The sequence below is a fragment of the Mizuhopecten yessoensis genome, unplaced genomic scaffold (assembly GCF_002113885.1).
Source record: "Mizuhopecten yessoensis strain PY_sf001 unplaced genomic scaffold, ASM211388v2 scaffold10649, whole genome shotgun sequence".
NCBI lineage: Eukaryota > Metazoa > Mollusca > Bivalvia > Pectinida > Pectinidae > Mizuhopecten > Mizuhopecten yessoensis.
The window spans coordinates 59912-79153 of NW_018408652.1; the positions used below are offsets into that span (position 1 = coordinate 59912).

At 35.7% G+C, this 19242-nt stretch overlaps 1 protein-coding gene across 2 annotated transcripts in view; it reads left to right on the forward strand.

Annotated features, from left to right (window-relative positions):
* LOC110461668 (peroxisome proliferator-activated receptor alpha-like) overlaps positions 1-16721 on the forward strand; it is a 22612-nt gene extending 5891 nt beyond the window's left edge. Inside the window, exons 1-7 of one of the 2 annotated variants that reach the window (XM_021515239.1) lie at positions 3329-3342; positions 6184-6326; positions 6922-7019; positions 8432-8576; positions 9437-9633; positions 12151-12529; positions 13619-16721. In XM_021515239.1, coding sequence (XP_021370914.1) covers positions 6239-6326; positions 6922-7019; positions 8432-8576; positions 9437-9633; positions 12151-12529; positions 13619-13824 — 1113 coding nt within the window. In that variant the 5' untranslated portion in view covers positions 3329-3342; positions 6184-6238 and the 3' untranslated portion in view covers positions 13825-16721. Of the gene's footprint in view, positions 1-3328; positions 3343-6183; positions 6327-6921; positions 7020-8431; positions 8577-9436; positions 9634-12150; positions 12530-13618 lie in introns of those variants that run through there. The other variant, XM_021515238.1, reaches the window with a different exon arrangement.
* The last annotated feature ends 2521 nt before the right edge of the window (positions 16722-19242 follow it).

Sequence of the window (19242 nt, forward strand, 5' to 3'; positions counted from 1 at the left end):
TTCATTGTAGTGAGTTACTTTTGTACAGACTGGGTCATTGTAGTGAGTTAATCTTGTACAAACTGGCTCATTGAAGTGAATTAATTTTGTACAGACTGGGTCATTGTATTGAGTTAATTTTGTACAGACTGGTTCATTGTATTGAGTTACTTTTGTACAGACTGGGTCATTGTATTGAGTTAATTTTGTACAGACTGGGTCATTGCAGTGAGTTAATTTTCTAAANTAGTGAGTGTATTTTGTACAGACTGGGTCATTGTAGTGAGTTAAAATTTGTACAGATTGGGTCATTGCAGTGAGTTAATTTTTTACAGACTGGGTCATTGTAGTGAGTTAATTTTGTACAGACTTGGTCATTGTAGTGAGTTAATTTTGTACAGACTGGGTCATTGCAGTGAGCTAATTTTGTACAGACTGGGTCATTGTAGTGATTTAATTTTGAACAGACTGGGTCATTGTAGTGAGTTAATTTTGTACAGACTGGGTCATTGTTGTGAGGTTTTTTTGTACAGACTGGGTCATTGTTGTGAGTTAATCTTGTACAAATTGGGTCATTGTAGTGAGTTAATTTTTTATAGACTGGGTCATTGTAGTGAGTTAATTTTGTACAGACTGGGTCATTGTTGTGAGGTTATTTTGTACAGACTTGGTCATTGTAGTGAGTCAATTTTGTACAGACTGGGTCATTGTAGTGAGTTAATTTTGTACAGACTGGGTCATTGTAGTGAGTTAATTTTGTACAGACTGGGTCATTGTAGTGAGTTAATTTTGTACAGACTGGGTCATTGTAGTGAGTTAATTTTGTACAGACTGGGTCATTGTAGTGAGTTAATTTTGTACAGACTGGGTCATTGTAGTGAGTTAATTTTGTACAGACTGGGTCATTGTAGTGAGTTAATTTTGTACAGACTGGGTCATTGTAGTGAGTTAATTTTGTACAGACTGGGTCATTGTAGTGAGTTAATTTTGTACAGACTGGGTCATTGTAGTGAGTTAATTTTGTACAGACTGGGTCATTGTAGTGAGTTAATTTTGTACAGACTGGGTCATTGTAGTGAGTTAATTTTGTACAGACTGGGTCATTGTAGTGAGTTAATTTTGTACAGACTGGGTCATTGTAGTGAGTTAATTTTGTACAGACTGGGTCATTGTAGTGAGTTAATTTTGTACAGACTGGGTCATTGTAGTGAGTTAATTTTGTACAGACTGGGTCATTGTAGTGAGTTAATTTTGTACAGACTGGGTCATTGTAGTGAGTTAATTTTGTACAGACTGGGTCATTGTAGTGAGTTAATTTTGTACAGACTGGGTCATTGTAGTGAGTTAATTTTGTACAGACTGGGTCATTGTAGTGAGTTAATTTTGTACAGACTGGGTCATTGTAGTGAGTTAATTTTGTACAGACTGGGTCATTGTAGTGAGTTAATTTTGTACAGACTGGGTCATTGTAGTGAGTTAATTTTGTACAGACTGGGTCATTGTAGTGAGTTAATTTTGTACAGACTGGGTCATTGTAGTGAGTTAATTTTGTACAGACTGGGTCATTGTAGTGAGTTAATTTTGTACAGACTGGGTCATTGTAGTGAGTTAATTTTGTACAGACTGGGTCATTGTAGTGAGTTAATTTTGTACAGACTGGGTCATTGTAGTGAGTTAATTTTGTACAGACTGGGTCATTGTAGTGAGTTAATTTTGTACAGACTGGGTCATTGTAGTGAGTTAATTTTGTACAGACTGGGTCATTGTAGTGAGTTAATTTTGTACAGACTGGGTCATTGTAGTGAGTTAATTTTGTACAGACTGGGTCATTGTAGTGAGTTAATTTTGTACAGACTGGGTCATTGTAGTGAGTTAATTTTGTACAGACTGGGTCATTGTAGTGAGTTAATTTTGTACAGACTGGGTCATTGTAGTGAGTTAATTTTGTACAGACTGGGTCATTGTAGTGAGTTAATTTTGTACAGACTGGGTCATTGTAGTGAGTTAATTTTGTACAGACTGGGTCATTGTAGTGAGTTAATTTTGTACAGACTGGGTCATTGTAGTGAGTTAATTTTGTACAGACTGGGTCATTGTAGTGAGTTAATTTTGTACAGACTGGGTCATTGTAGTGAGTTAATTTTGTACAGACTGGGTCATTGTAGTGAGTTAATTTTGTACAGACTGGGTCATTGTAGTGAGTTAATTTTGTACAGACTGGGTCATTGTAGTGAGTTAATCTTGTACAAATTGGGTCATTGTAGTGAGTTAATTTTGTATAGACTGGGTCATTGTAGTGAGGTTATTTTGTACAGACTGGGTCAGTGTTGTGAGGTTATTTTGTACAGACTTGGTCATTGTAGTGTGTTAATTTTGTACAGACTGGGTCATTGTAGTGAGTTAATTTTGTACAGACTGGGTCATTGTAGTGAGTTAATTTTGTATAGACTGTGTCATTGTTGTGAGGTTATTTTGTACCGACTGGGTCATTGTAGTGAGTTAATCTTGTACAGACTGGGTCATTGTAGTGAGTTAATTTTGTACAGACTGGGTCTTTGTAGTGAGTTAATTTTGTACAGACTGGGTCATTGTTGTGAGGTTATTTTGTACAGACTGGGTCACTGTAGTGAGTTAATTTTGTACAGACTGGGTCATTGTAAAATGTCAGTGTAGATTTGATAAAATAAACCAGACTTTCTTTCATCATTCGTTACTTTTTATCGGATAGAAAGGACGAATAGTATTTAAAAGTAATGGCAAAGTACCATTTCAGCCAATAATTTCAATACATATCACATGTGGAAATAAAACTGTATGTTAATTTCCAGATATTTTAAGTCGTTACGTGGCAAAGTAGCGGTGGAACAATAAAGAAAATAATTAAGCTGGAGCATTTTATTCCTATTGTCGTCAAGTCAATTACAAATCTACCTTTTGATTATCCGGTGTCAAGTTAATGATCAGTTGTTTAAAGTATTTCCTGTGCTATACTTGTTGCGTCAGAGTGGGAAGGGAGGACACTCTTTCTGGAATATGAGAACTAATGCCCGAAGAAAAACAACAGGAGATTTCTCAGAAAATAGATGTTTTTGCATATTACATGACGGTTTTGTAAGCATAACGAGGGAAAATGGTTTAACAATAAGCACATCAGAAGAAAGTAGCACACATCAAATTTTGTACACAAATAAAAAAGATAATAATAGAAAAAAGAAATCGAGAAAAACACGTCATTGCAATGTATACCAATGAAAATGTCTGCTAGGATACGAAAATATGTCTTGTCTTATTTTAAACTGATTTTTGATATTTCATCATCGTGTAAACTGTCTTGTCTAATTTTAAACAGCTCCTTTTAAACAGGTAATTATATATAGGTAGATTCTTTTTCTTGATTTTAGGTAAAGGGATATTAACTAATATCTAACAGTTTCAAGGGGAAAGGTAATCTATGAAAGGCGTTTGGTAAATACTCAAATAAGATCCTGATTATTTAATGCCTATTTATTGTCAGATAGAAAAGCTAACGTGCTGACATTTCGAGATTTCCGTCCGTTTTCCCGCGTTATATCTTATGAAGAAAAAGACATTTTGCTAATTCCGTACATATATAATGAGGCTTCAACGATATGATTGGCTATTTGCTTTCCCGGCAATACCTAATGACAGTATGATCAAGTTTTGATCCACTTTGCTTGGTACACTACTTACCCGTGTTTTGATCCACTTTGCTTGGTACACTACTTACCCGTGTTTTGATCCACTTTGCTTGGTACACTACTTACCCAAGTTTTGATCCACTTTGCTTGGTACACTACTTACCCAAGTTTTGATCCACTTTGCTTGGTACACTACTTACCCAAGTTTTGATCCACTTTGCTTGGTACACTACTTACCCAAGTTTTGATCCACTTTGCTTGGTACACTACTTACCCAAGTTTTGATCCACTTTGCTTGGTACACTACTTACCCAAGTTTTGATCCACTTTGCTTGGTACACTACTTACCCAAGTTTTGATCCACTTTGCTTGGTACACTACTTACCCAAGTTTTGATCCACTTTGCTTGGTACACTACTTACCCAAGTTTTGATCCACTTTGCTTGGTACACTACTTACCCAAGTTTTGATCCACTTTGCTTGGTACACTACTTACCCAAGTTTTGATCCACTTTGCTTGGTACACTACTTACCCAAGTTTTGATCCACTTTGCTTGGTACACTACTTACCCAAGTTTTGATCCACTTTGCTTGGTACACTACTTACCCAAGTTTTGATCCACTTTGCTTGGTACACTACTTACCCAAGTATTTACTCAGGTTTTATGTTTGGCAAATTATTTACACATATTAAATGAAGATGCTGCATTCAGATAAGTTGATTGGTTTCCATGCGATGTCTTTTGGCAGAATATTGAGATTTTGATAAAACTTGATTAATGCAAATAACTCCAGTCTCTCCCTTTGTTTCAATATTAAGCGAATTCCGCATATATTTGATTAGGCTACTGAGGTTTGATTGACTGATAGTATTCTATGCAATATCTTGTGATAGAATGAACAACAATTGATTTAACTGGCCTGGTTTACAACTACGGAGTATGTGAGGTTGTTGAATTCTCATTGGCTGGTTGCTTTGATAAGATCTTGTTGGAACTTGCCTGATGTACAATTAACTCTAGACTCTAGCTTGATTCAACGATAAATGTTTTCTAAGTAGATATTCTACATTAATATTACCACATTTCCCTGATCCTTATGTCGAAGGTTGCCATCATCTGCTGCTTCTGATTGGCTGACACACATATTTCTGGCATCACTTTTCTTTTATTGATACATGGTACTTAGTGGATATTGATGAACCCGATACTATCAAACAAGATTGTAGTCAATGGTTTTGATTTGTTAAGACCTTTCGGATCACAACATCTGTTCTTCTGATTGTTCTCACACTAGATGGTGTCTAGTATTTGTCAGGCTTTACTACCATTACTTCAATATACACAATGATCGCTGTAGCTTCTGCTCAGTATATATAGGGGATACATTATATATACAGTCAACCACATGGCAAGGGCCTTGCTGACCTGTCAGTGTTGTCTGTGATAAATGCTTAACAACCCACAGATATGCAAAATAAATATTCACAGAAGTTTATCACATATTTGTCCTTGAAATACATGTATAGATGAACCTAGTATAAAATGTAATATAAATGCAACTAAGTATTCGATAATATAACTATTTGTTTCATATTCTATAATACCGCTTCATGATTAACATCCATACTTCCACTAAATTGTTTCACATTCCATATTACCACTAATTGTTTCACATCCCATAATACGACTAATTGTTTCACATTTTATAAAACCACTAATTGTTTCACATTCCATAATACCATTAATTGTTTCACATTCCATAATACCACTAATTGTTTCACATTCCATAATACCAATCATTGTTTAACATCCATAATACCATTTATTGTTTCACATTTCATAATACCATTTATTGTTTCACATTTCATAATACCATTCATTGTTTAACATTTCATAATACCATTCATTGTTTAACATTTCATAATACCATTTATTGTTTCACATTTCATAATACCATTTATTGTTTAACATTCCTTAATCCCATTCATTGTTTAACACGTACACGTAACAGTACTTCGTACAGACATTAGAACTATACACAAGTACCACGTACAATTACTACATACACTATTTAGAACCATAAATAACTACTCCGTACAAATATTTGAATAACAAATAAGTACTCTATGAGTACATTTAAAAAAATAAAAAAATAATAATGAAGTACTTTGTACAAACTCTAGCACTAAAAATAAGTTGAACGTTAAACCGAATAACAAACTAGCACTTCGTGTAAACATTAAAACTACACATAAGTACTACAAAAAAAAAATCAATTTAATTTGAGTATTACGTACAAGCATAAAACGAACTACAAAATGTACTTCGTACAAACATTAAAACTACAAAAAAGTACTACATACAAATATTAAAAGAAACTACATAAAGTGTTAGATAATTAGAAAGATCTACAAATGAATATGGCTTATAGTTAAATGATTTTTATTTTTTTGTATATTTTATCTCTAGTTACTAAACAAAGAGATATTTCTAATGTACTTTTTAATGGTTTCTCAGAATGAATAATCCGTTGTTTATTTCAGAACTGAAACGAAGGAGAACACATTTTACGATAAACCATGACAGCATAGTGATTCGATGATGGCTCATGGACTCGAACAGCTAAATGATGACTGCACTGTTGTGGCGGTCACTAGAACAAATAATCGGCAACCTGCAAATCCACGTAAATATTATCTATACCAAACTTAAATGCTAAAATATATAATTTGTAAAGCTGCTAATTATTACGGCGAATAGTATGTTCCCTAATAGTTGTATCATTCAAATCTATAGGTAGATAGATTATTGGATAAAAATGTGTTATGATGAATGAAACAAATGTATTTATTTTAATGCAAAGAGTTCCTAATGTTGTGGTGATTCGCCAAATTGGCAAATTTTTGTACCCACCATAATTAGCAATATTCCATTATTTCAAAGCATCATGGTTACATTCGGCTCAATGAGGTTTCACCGTTTACAATCCTTTAGTCAAGTTGTTCGAAAGGCAGGGTTTTCAGTTATTACATATTTAAAAAAACACACACTCTTTTGAAATATATTAATCATTTCTTTGTTGACTGTTTTAATGTCACGCTATATATACAGTCACGTTGATGAAGTAGCATGATCAAGTCACTTTGATTCACTTGGAAGAGAATATCAATACGATACGGAAATAATAATTAATGTATTATGTGTATTTGATTTCTATATTGAATTCATATGATAAAATGGAGCCTTTATAACATATTTATAAATACTTCATATTTTGATAGACAAAGTTAAAAACCCGGATGGGCACATTCTCTGTAAGATATGTGGCGATAAAGCTTCTGGCTACCATTATGGTGTCTTCTCGTGCGAGGGATGTAAGGTAAGATTTTTAGCTCGCCTGTGTCAGAGGCATATGTGACCTGTTGTTTTCCGTCCTTGTCTGTCGTGCGGTTTTTGTCGAGCGCCGTTCATCAACTGATATCGATAAACTTACTATGAATGATAAGCACAATGTGCATTTCAAGATGGCCGACATGGCTGTTATCTTCAAAAGCTATTTGAAGTAATAACTCGAGTGCTGTTGATACTGACAAACCTTTGTATCACTGTTCAGTAAATTGTCTTCACCAAGTGTAGCTGGTTTTAGATTCATCGCAAATAACAAGATGGTGTTTTTTCTCGACAATTCAACTCAAGATTGAAACATTGCCCACATAATTGAACTGTAATTAAACTAAATTAACAACTTGATCTGTCGTCTCTACTTTGTTATAAATCGTGCACATACAAAGCATACCATATTGATTCATATTGGTGATCGATATGACCTAAGGCAATTGACGACCTTAATATCCCTGCCCTGCCCTAATTTGATTGAGATCCCCACCCTATCACAAGGGAATGAAGACGAATCCAGATATTCTACTAGGATTGGACTCTTGGTCCGCCCCGTCCATGGAAACTTAGTTCTTGTGTCACAACACGGAAACAGTTGAAGTTCCCATCCTATAACCGTATATATAATCGTAAGACATGAAAATACAAATACAAATATGTTATCTGGGTGTCCTTTGGGTCTGCCCCAACCGTCAACACTGTTCATGGGCTAGCTATACAATGGAAATGGTCGAGATCCCCACTATAATCAAATAAACAATTGCTGGACATCGAGAGACAAATACGCTTATGATTATGCGCTAGAAACGTGTGTTTTTTTGTCATATCTTTGAAACAGTCAGATCACCACACTATGTATGCCTTGCATGAAGAGACAACACTCTAACAATTTCAGGATTAGACAAAGGTTCTGGTCCAAGTCTTATAGAATTATTACTTTAAATAGAACGTGCTACGGTTGCATTAACATTAAGATGAACGATTGTGTGTGCTCCATAATGTTTTTCAAGTTCTTGAAATGGTTTTTCTTAATTACTAACTGTTGATTCGATAGATACTTGGAATGTTTCAGCGAGTACCTTGTATGTGGATCTAGGGTATCGTGCATTTTAAAACCTCGATTCAAATATATTTCACTAGTTATTTTTTATCGGTTTATCGTTTAAAAGCCGTCATCGAAATATCATACTTCAATATCTCTCTGGTTTAAGTATATGTCATGTAAACTTTTCATTAATTATGCATACGCATATAATTCTGTACAGCTTTTGGTATTCGACGTAAGGCTAACAGATCGACACTGCATGTCAATGTCAATGCCAATATTTCAATACAGTCAATCACATTTTTCAATATGTTGCTTAATAATACTGATTAACTTATCTGTATATACAGGGTTTTTTCAGAAGAACGGTACGACAAAATATGGTCTACAAGCCATGTGAGAATCCGAACGGATGTCTAATTATGCGCATTAGCAGGAATCGATGTCAATATTGTCGTATGAAGAAATGTATTACTGCTGGCATGTCACACGAGGGTAAGACGCAGCTTCGTAATATTTTTATATCTTTTTTGTTTTTCTTCTATGTCTTATTAACTTTTCTTTCCGTTTGATTTTTTCTCTCTGGTTAAATGTGGCGGATGAGATTCCATTCTACCATGTCCAAATTTTGATACATTAATGTGACTTTAACAGTCACCATTGTCCCGTAACAAATCAACAAACATGGTGAACGATCAGGGCCACGAGGGTCATATTAAACCGACTGAAAGTCTTGGCATTGTTGAAATTTTGTTTTGTAACCAGATTCCTGTGAATTTTCAGCTGTGTAAGGACTGCTTTGATGGGTTAATATCATGTAAAACGTTCCGTGTGGCAAAAACCTTTCAAACACCTCGAGGTATCCCATGAGCGTCACTTCTTTAAATTCAACGAAAGGGCGCGACGATCACTATTGTCCTTATACTATCAATTATAAAGGCTTCCGGCACTCCTTTGTTTGTTGTGTGTTGTATTGCACAATTAAGATATCTAGTGTATATCAATGATATCATCGTGGAGTAGTATTGTTGATATTATTCCCAAATGGCCCGTTCGTGTCTGTTCAAAGTCAAGGTGCCATGGTCAAATGCCCAGGTCAAACATTGTACAGAAACACCGTGAAAACACATCCAATGATGCAAGTTAAATGTCCGTCTCGACAAATTCTATATTCCTTCCTAGTAAAGGATATTGTGACAAAATTAACATCATACAGACATGTCCCAGGAAAACATACCGGTGGGCGAATTTTTTACTGTCCTAGTGTAACGTAAAACGATTCCTTTGGGATCACTTGACATTTACATTTGTTCTTATCTGTATTCGGGAACTTTTTGACCATTTGATTTTTGTAGGCGTGCGGTTAGGTCGATGCCCTAAAAAGGACAAGCCATCAAAAACGAAGTTCTTCAAGTTGCCTCAGACATCACACGGCTCTGTAGATGTCGATAAGCAGATCAAATCGGAACAGATGGTACTAACGATCCACGACGCCTTCAAGGCAGCTTTCAGGTCATTTGAAATATACTGCGCAAGGTTCAGCTCATGTCAGGTAAGTCATACAATATTGAACAACTACATGAAACTTAATTTTTGTCATAAAAACAGACATTTTTATAGATAAATACATTTATATTTTAAAGAGCTAAAAGTTATTAAGTAGCTAATTAATCATGTATGATGAAACACATTAACTGTTAAGTAGACGAGATACATCTCAAAAAACTGTTATGTGATACAACACATAAATTGTTTTAAGGGAGACAAAACAGAACAATTGGTCTTAAGTGTGACACAACATAGAAATTGAGAATAAAGGCGAGATCAAGCTTAGCAGCTGTAAATTCATACAAAAGGCACAGAGGACATGTATCGCTCACCTGGATATCTAAGCAAGACATGGCAAAATATTCTCCAAATAAGATCCAAGGGAATGGGCCAGACCCGTAGGCCAATCCTTGTAACATATCTGTAATAGATTTTTCATGCCCAGCAGATTTATGTATGATTATGGGGTCCGGTTCTCAACTGTTTCCAAGCTGTGACTCAGAAACTAGGTCCCTTGGCAAGACCCCTCGATCAATTATAATATCATGACTGCATTCGTCTCTTTATGATCAGCATTTGTATATATAGTTATGGGGTGGGGATCTTAACCGTTTCAAAGCTATGACCCAGGGATTAAGTCGGCAAGGGTTGGGCAGACACTGGGGTCAATTCTATAGCATGACTGCATTCGTCTCTCTATGCCGAACAATTGTATATATAGTTTTGGGGTTGGGATCTTAACCGTTTTATAGTTATCACCTAGGGGTTAAGACTCAAAGGGTGGAGCAAACCCAGGGAGCATATGTGCATTCGTCTCTTTATACTCAGCAATTTTATATATGGTTATAGGGTGGGGATATCTACTGTTTGCAAGCTGTGACTCAGAACCTAGGTCCCTAGGGGTTTCGCCAGACCCCATGGTCTATTCTAATATCATGACAGCATTCGTTTCTTTATGCCCAGCATTTATATATATAGTTTTGAGGTAGGGATCTCAACTGTTTTAAAATTAAAACCAAGGGATTAAGTCTGCAAGAGTGGGGCAGACCCCGGGGTCAATTCTAATGTCATGATTGCATTGGTCTCTTTATGCCCAACAATTGTATAAATTGTTTTAGGGTGGGGATCTTAATTCGAAGTTATGACCCCGGGGTTAAGTCTCCAAGGATGGGACAGACCCTGGGGCCATCCTGGAAGCATATGTGCATTCGTTTCCTTATAGTTAGCAATTGTGTATATATGATTATAGGGTGGGGATCTCAACTGTTTACAAGCTTTGACTCATAAACTAGGTCCCTAGGGGCTTTGCCAGATCCCAGGGTCTATTCTAATATCATGACTACATTCTTCTTTTTATGCCCAGCATTTGTATATATAATTTTGGGGTAGGAATCTCAACCGTTTCAAGGTTATGACCCAGGAGTTAAGTCTGCAAGGGTGGGACAGACCCCGGGGTCAATTATTTTGCCATGACTGTATTCTACACTTTATGTCCAACAATTGTATATATAGTTTTGGGGTGGGGATCTCAACCGATTCAAATTTATGACCCAGGAACTGTATCTTACAAGGGTGGGCCAGACTCGAGGGTCATCCTGGAAGCATAAGTGCATTCGTCTCTTTGTACTCACCAATTGTATATAAGGTTAAAGGGTTGGGATCTCAACTTTTTCAAACTATTTTTGGCCCCAACCTTAGCCCGGGGGCCAGCCCCACCATTTGTACAATTTTGAAATCCCTGTCTCCCATGAATACTTCCGACCAAATGTGATTGATATCCAGTGTCTAGTTCTACAGAAGAAGTTGTTTATAGCAATATACCCAAATTATCCCCTTTTGGCCCCGCCCCTCAGCCCACTGGGGTTCATCCCACCATTTGTACAATTTATTTAATTTATAATCAGTGGTTAAGATGAAGAAGTCGTTTGAAGTAAATTTTGACGCACAGACAACGGACGGACGACGGACGCCACGGTATGGATTAAGCTCACCTTAGTCCTTTGTACCCGGTGAGCTAAATATGCTACATAGTACATTAAGTAACAAACAAAACAACAACTGTTTCTTGTGTATAAGGGGAGATAAGACGTACTACTATTTATGAGGTGAGAAACAATCTGGTAACTGTTAATTAGGTAAAATACACCAGCAAAAACCATTACAACTAGTTAATAAATTAAATGCAATATTCTCAAAATGCAACAAAACAACTGATAATAAGATAAGATACACTATTCCAACTATTTGTTATTTGAGATACAACTTATAAACGGTTAACTCGTGTAGTAGGTGACAGACACTATAGCAACTGTTTGGAAAGATGCAAAATGGCAGCTTTTGTATAAGTAGAGATAGAGAATAGCTTTTTTTTCAAACTGAGATTTAAAATATAGCAGCTAATCAGTAGGTGAAATACCATATCAACTGTTTACAAACAATGTATCTAGATCTTTTGCTGTTCTTCATGTGCACTCTTGAATCTCATGACATGTTTTTTGACACAATTGTTTTTTAACTGTAGAATACAACAACGGTTACAACGGAATCAGCGGCAAAGGCTGTATATTCCAGATACTTGCCTGGAATAGTGTTATTCCAAACGGCTTTCGCGAGGGAGATTCCCCACTTCACACAAATGACATTAGCGAGTCAAAGACACCTGATCAAGGCTAGCATTCTAGAGACAGCCGTTATTCATGGTAGCTTAAACGCTGACGTTTCAAACGGCGAGTGGATAGATAATAAGCTACAATTTGTGGTACCCCAACACTGTGATCTTGAGATTGGAATACTAGGACAGTTATTTCAGGATATGTACAAAGCAGCCAAAAAGCTCCAAAAGCTCGAACTCAATGACGTTGAACATTCCCTTCTTGCCGCCATGTTGTTGTTCTGTTCAGGTTTGTTCATGTGCATTTGTCGTTTGAGAATTATACTGTTCAGATTATTGTATTATCATAACAGTCAATTACTGCGGGCCAAGATGTGACCGTATTATCATGGCATAACTTTGGAATTGTATCTTCTAATGGTGTTACGTTTACCTGGTTTTTCCAGTTATTATCTCCTCAAAAGTTAATCTCATAGGTCAAAGGTCGATTATTTTGAAATTATATTCTCTGAAAGGCACACCTTTTTGTCATTTCTCTCGAGACTTCGCGTCGAAATGATTTTATTCAAAATTCATCCAATAATCAACTATAAGAATACCTACAATGGTTTGATGTTTTACGGTGGCTATCAATGTCAAGGTCACAGTTCATGTACATTGAAGATGTATTTTACCAAACTAGCGACTTTCTTCTTAATTATTTTAATCAAAACTGATACATTAGTCAAGAATGAAAATAACAGGGCGCAAGATGCTCGTGGTTTTACGACTTTCAGTGTCAGTTTTACTATTAAAAGAAGGTTATTATCACAGCTTAAACGATTTGTGAGCCCATTTGTTTTTATCAAACTTCACACTATGGCAAAGTTTGAGGTCACAACACACGATGTAAAGGAAGCTATAGTCATTGTTAAAGTCGCCCTTTGGCACGCAAGCAAGCAACTTTCATAACTTCCCGAAAGGAAAGGTAAATGTAGATTTAGAAATAAACAGATTTAATTACACTCGTTAACACGAAACGAAATTGCTAGAATGAAACTTCACTGGAACTTTTTGACAGGATTCAGTATTCGTGGTTCAAACAGCTGGCGACGCTTTGTTTGTTAATGGTTCTAGGGGAGAATTGAAGTTCCGCTAGCTTGCCTTCACTCGGGATTTTTTTCTTTTTACAACTAAATTGGACTAAAATCACCATTTCAAAACTTTTGCACGAAACAAAACGGTTTTTTTTTTTTATCACATACGTCAATGAATTAAGACATAACTGCACCGGAACCTGGTTGAAGAGGTGATTGCATAATACACGATTATGTTTAAACATGATGAAGGTGTTTTTTTACCAATATTATATCATGTATCCTGGTGTCATATGTTTCAGATCGGCCCGGGGTTGAGAACAAGTATACACTGGAAAGAATGGAGCATGAATTGTGTCTATCCATGAAATGTCAGATGCTATTAAGTCATGCGGACGATTCTCTAGTGTTTCCAAAGACAATTGAAGTGATGACAGACCTGAGATCAATCACAACTAAATTCTTGGATGAAATGTTAAATGCACAGGTGGAAGTTGAAGATACATGATGTCAGGTGACAATTAATTCGTCCTATAACATGACGCAACCCCAACCGGCAAACGTGTCACCATAGATATGGAATACTTCATTTTTTGACAAAGACTGCCAGTAATGTTTCACTTTCAAAAAAGAAGGTTGCAATTTTGGGCCTTCTGGTGGCTATCACCGGAAATATCAGTGTATATACATACCTTGGGATTATGCTGTCATGATATGCATGCAATTGAGCTCAGCTTGGAGACCATTCCGAGAAATGCGGATTTAAAGTGGGGGATAAAATCACAAATGGCCCTCTTTTTGAGAAAATCTGCAGGTTTTTTTCTACATTATTTTGATATTTTGTTGTCACAAGGAAACTGCAAATTATAAAAATGAGTAGGTCACCGTGACCTTGTTATATATCGGCTTACTTAGGTCAACGATTCTCTCTATTTCGTGCCTAAATACACATTAGATCTATACATTAATCTTACAAAATTGTAGAAATATGTATCCTAACATGATCTCATAAAAATGAACAGGGGAAGGGGTTACTTTCAGCATACCTTTTGATAACATTATTTATTCATAATCAATATTATCTGTTGGCACAAAAGCCACACAACAACTGTTATCTTTTGTTTAGAAATGCATCCACCTTTCAGATATATTAGACCACAATTTAACAACTGTCTGTATACTTAATGTTTGATATACAAGTAAGGGTACTTAAACGTTTAATTCTGTTCAGTGCTTTGAACAAATTCAGAATCTTCTATAGAGTGAATGGATGTACGTAACGATATTGTATCATTTTACGGTTTTGATTGATATTTTGGCAAATATAATTGGATGTATTACCATCCACTGACATACACCTTACACATGTATTGGGCAGAGATCCTCATATTTGTGAAATATAATTGTCTACATTGACTTGCCTTCTAGTCCAGTATGTAGCAGTTTTTACATTCAATGCCTGGCGATTAAACTTGCATTGTAGTATCAGAGAGACTAATATAAATATATAAATAAAAAGTCTGAAGAATCTCTTTGAAGAGATGAAAAAACTAAAGCTCGATGTTGAGATTGTTTCTTTTTATTGTCTCTGATGTCGAGGAGGCTGGACTTAGGTGTTACTTTTCCGGCGGCGGCGGCGGCGGCGGCGATGATGACAACGTTAAATTTTTGCGTTTAGCTCTGTTCTCAAAAAGTATAAGTGCTACACCAACCAAACTTGGGCATGCGTCTTATATACTTTACCTCAATCCATGTATCAGTTGCTGAATGTGCCCTACATTTCGCGGTCCTGTGACTTTGACAGCATCTTCATCAATGTTAAGTGTTTGCGTTTAGCTGTGTTTTATGCTGTATTTTGAACTTTAAAGTTTTAGACTAAGTAAAGTTGGACTGTAGTTCATGCATCATATGCTGTATATGGGCTATATTTCACAATCCAGTGACTTTGTCAGCATCTTCTCACTGTTAAGTTTTTGCGTTGCTCTGTTTCTTAAAATGTATAAGTGCTAGAACAACCAAACTTCGACCATTCATGCGTCTTGTATTCATAACCCGTGGATTATAAACCATGCATGATATAATGAATGTGGTCTACATTTCCCGGTCCAGTGACTTTCACAGCATCTTCCTCAATGTAAAGCTTGTGCGTTTAGCCGTGTGTTATATGCTGTATCTCAAACATTTAAAGTGTTAGACTCATTGAACTTAGACTGTAAGTTTCGGTGATCACTACCATCTCTAGGGTTACAACGTCAATGTTTTAACGGAATCAGACAACAAACATGGCTGCAGTATACTGGCGTCTGATTGGTCGAAACTCAGATATCGTTCGATTTTGCTCAAATGTTATATGTAGGTGTATTTTGTCACTGCAAACTCAGCCGCAGCATCTGTTTTCTTATTTGACAAAATGGCCAGCTTATACTGGCTTCTGATTAGTCGAAATTCAGTTAGGGTTCTATTTCGTCAATATTCGGTATGTAAGTATATTTTAGCATTGCGAGTTCAACTGCGGCATCGTTTTCCTGATTTGACAAAATGGCCACCTTATACTGGCTTCTGATTTGTCTTAATTCGGTTATTGTTCAATTTCAGTCTTATTTGGTATGAACATGTATTTTGGCACTGCAAACTCAACCACGACATTCATTTTTATTATTTGACAAAATGGCCACTGTATATTGGCTTCTGATATGTCGAAATTCAGTTATAGTTTGATTTCGCTAAAAATCGGTATGTAAGTGTATATTCGCACCGAACTCAACTGCGGCATCCGTTTTCTGATCTGACAAGAGGGTCGTCGTACACTGACTTCCATATGATTGGTCGAAATTCGGATCAAACTTACAATGCTTGACACATTGAATCTTATGATCAAAGCGGGGACAGGCGAGACATATAATATACGTATATATAGTTCATAGCTTGCTTACAAGCCAAATTCTTTTTAATGTGCGAAAGTATATATGTAATTATGTACTCATTAGAATTGTCTTAGAAGTACAGTACATGTAATACTTGTATAGCTGACCTACTGTTTGACTATCACACATGCGCATTCTACTCACAGATATAAGGACCTCAACCAAAATGATTATATTAGGTGCGTGTCTGTGGTGGTAATGTATCCAATTATTCTCATCAAAACTTGAGAAGAATATATTGCTTTTGAATGCAGACATTTTTTTCACTATAGATAAGTCTGAATAATGCACTGGCAGACACAGAGTGTTTTCATTTTTTAAGAAGGTAGCGAGGCACACTTATGTCAAAATATATAAAATAAAAGAAAGTACTATTTTATTCAGATATATTTTTTATTGTTGTTTAATATATCTGAAACTCGGAAGCATAATGGGTATTTAGTGTGCTAGTGTGCCTAAGTACACATTACAACGGTCACAATAATCTAGTGTGCCTAAATACACATTATAATGACAATAATCTAGTGTGCTTAAATACACATTACAATCACAATAATCGAGTGCACCTAAATACACATTACAATCACAATAATCTAGTGTGGCTAAGTACACATTATAATCACAATAATCTAGCGGCCTAAGTACACATTATAATCACAATAATCTAGTGTGCCTAAATACACATTTCAACCGTCACAATTATCTTGCAAATTTTGTGCAAATGGAGTTAATCGTTGCCATTATTAAGCCGATATATAACAAGGTCACGGTGACCTACTTATCAACTATGTGCTATTTGTTAGGTCATTTTTATTAAAAATAGAGCACTACATTTGCAGTGACATCACATGCGCTATTTGGATAAAAGGAGGCACAGTTGTCTAGTGGTGGGACGCCGGACTCGTGACCGAAGGTTTGCGGGTTCGAGACACGGCACGGCTCTGTGTTTTATCTTTGAGCAAGACACTTTACTTCGCTTGTTCCAGTCTACTCAGCTGTAAATGAGTATGTGGTTGGGCAGTGCTGGAATTGTTGAGTGCTAGCTGTTAGCGCCGAAATGGCAGCACCGGCTGTATGCTCCCCAGGGAGTTGATATTGGCTGGTTGCTGAGGCCCTATAACCACGGATAATAATGTGTGAACCACTTTGAGACGACCTACAAACTAGGTTGTGATAAAGCGGTAAAAAAATATCCCTTCAGTGCACCAATCTTGGTTTTATACACATTTTAGTAAGGCAATACTAATATATAGATCTGTTGGTTCGCCCTTACCCAAGTCTTTGATAAACATAATAGCATATTTATTCCTAAATTATTGTTACATCATGCGTTTGCTTTCGATGAAATGGCATAATTTGGTCAGTTTATTATTTCACTGTACGCCAATGAGAAGAGTGGAAAAAGTGTTTCGTCAAATTACAATATTGGAAATTGGAAAACCACAAATATAATTGAAATATTTAATATTTTGATAAGCAAAGTAGTTTCGATTCCATAAATAAACACTTGACATTGTCACTAATTGTTTTTTCAGTGCATGTAGTCTTACTGAGATATGTGCATGTACTCAACTAGTGTTTATTTATTTATTTATTTATTTTCATGTATACTCACATTAGACAGGTAAAATCAACTTTCCGATTTTGTATTTTGATAGTCAAAGAGATTGGAGCGAGTAATCAAATTAGCTACACGAATAAACACGTGACATTCTCCTGTAGGCTTTGTTTGCCCTATTTTTTCTTTCGTCATTAGATGGTTTGACAGCCAGATTGCACTATATTTTTCAAGATATGTTAAAAATTAAAAATATCTAATTGCTTTGCAAAAATTGCTGACTTGTTTGTTAAACTCAACAACTGTGATATCATGCTACTGTTCCTTTATTGACTAATCTTATTCTGAAATATGATATTAAAGATTTTATAAAATCTGCAAAATGTTTTTTACAAATCAAAACGAACATCACATTCTAGCATAAACATGTTAAATCTACCTTTCTCTGGAAAATACGAATAGCAAATGTAACCGTTAGCTCTATCAGAATTTAATAGCAAATGTGACCGTAAGCTCTATCAGAATTTAATAGCAAATGTGACCATTAGCTCTATCAGAATTTAATAGCAAATGTGACCGTTAGCTCTATCAGAATTTAATAGCAAATGTGACTGTTAGCTCTATCAGAATTTGATAGCAAATGTGACCGTTAGCTCTATCAGAATTTAAAAGCAAATGTGATCGTTAGCTCTATCAGAATGTGACCGTTAGCTCTATCAGAATGTGACCGTTAGCTCTATCAGAATTTGTTTCATCAACACCATCACAATTTAATTTTACGAAATAATGACGTCATAACCCGTGTATATTTTTTTTTTTTTTTTTTATCCCATACCGATTGTATGATCAAGATAATATTTGCGTTGTTTAATCTTGATGAAATTACTTTTTCCTTTAGAAAAACGGCGAGGGATCCCATTACACCGTCACAAATCTGAAACTTTGCATTAAGAACTTTTTCCCGATTGCAATGAAACATTTCTGAAAAGAAACTAGATATTGCAGAATATTTTGAGGACCTTTCAGGAGTTCATAAACTAATGTTTCTTATTCGATTCAGTGATTTTCTATTTGAAACACACAATTCAAATATAACATCACTGTTTACCGGAGCTGAGTTTAACGTCAATAATCCATATCATAGGGTTAATTTCAAAAAAGTTAGCTGTTATTTCATAAAAAGATATCATCCACTTTCCGTTTTTAGTTCAAGCACGTGGTTCTATCAACAGAACGTAACATGGTATCATTGTTACTAATTGGGGATAAATAAATAATATAAGTAGAAAAGTACACATAGTTAAGACTGAGAAGCACAAAGTTGATCTGCTGCTCCAATTGCGACACATGTGATCTCTGTTTTATCCCTCTTATTTACACTTTCTTTTCGAAAATTAATCTCCCCAAGTCATGCCTAGTGCCAATTTAAAGAGACATTTGAAGA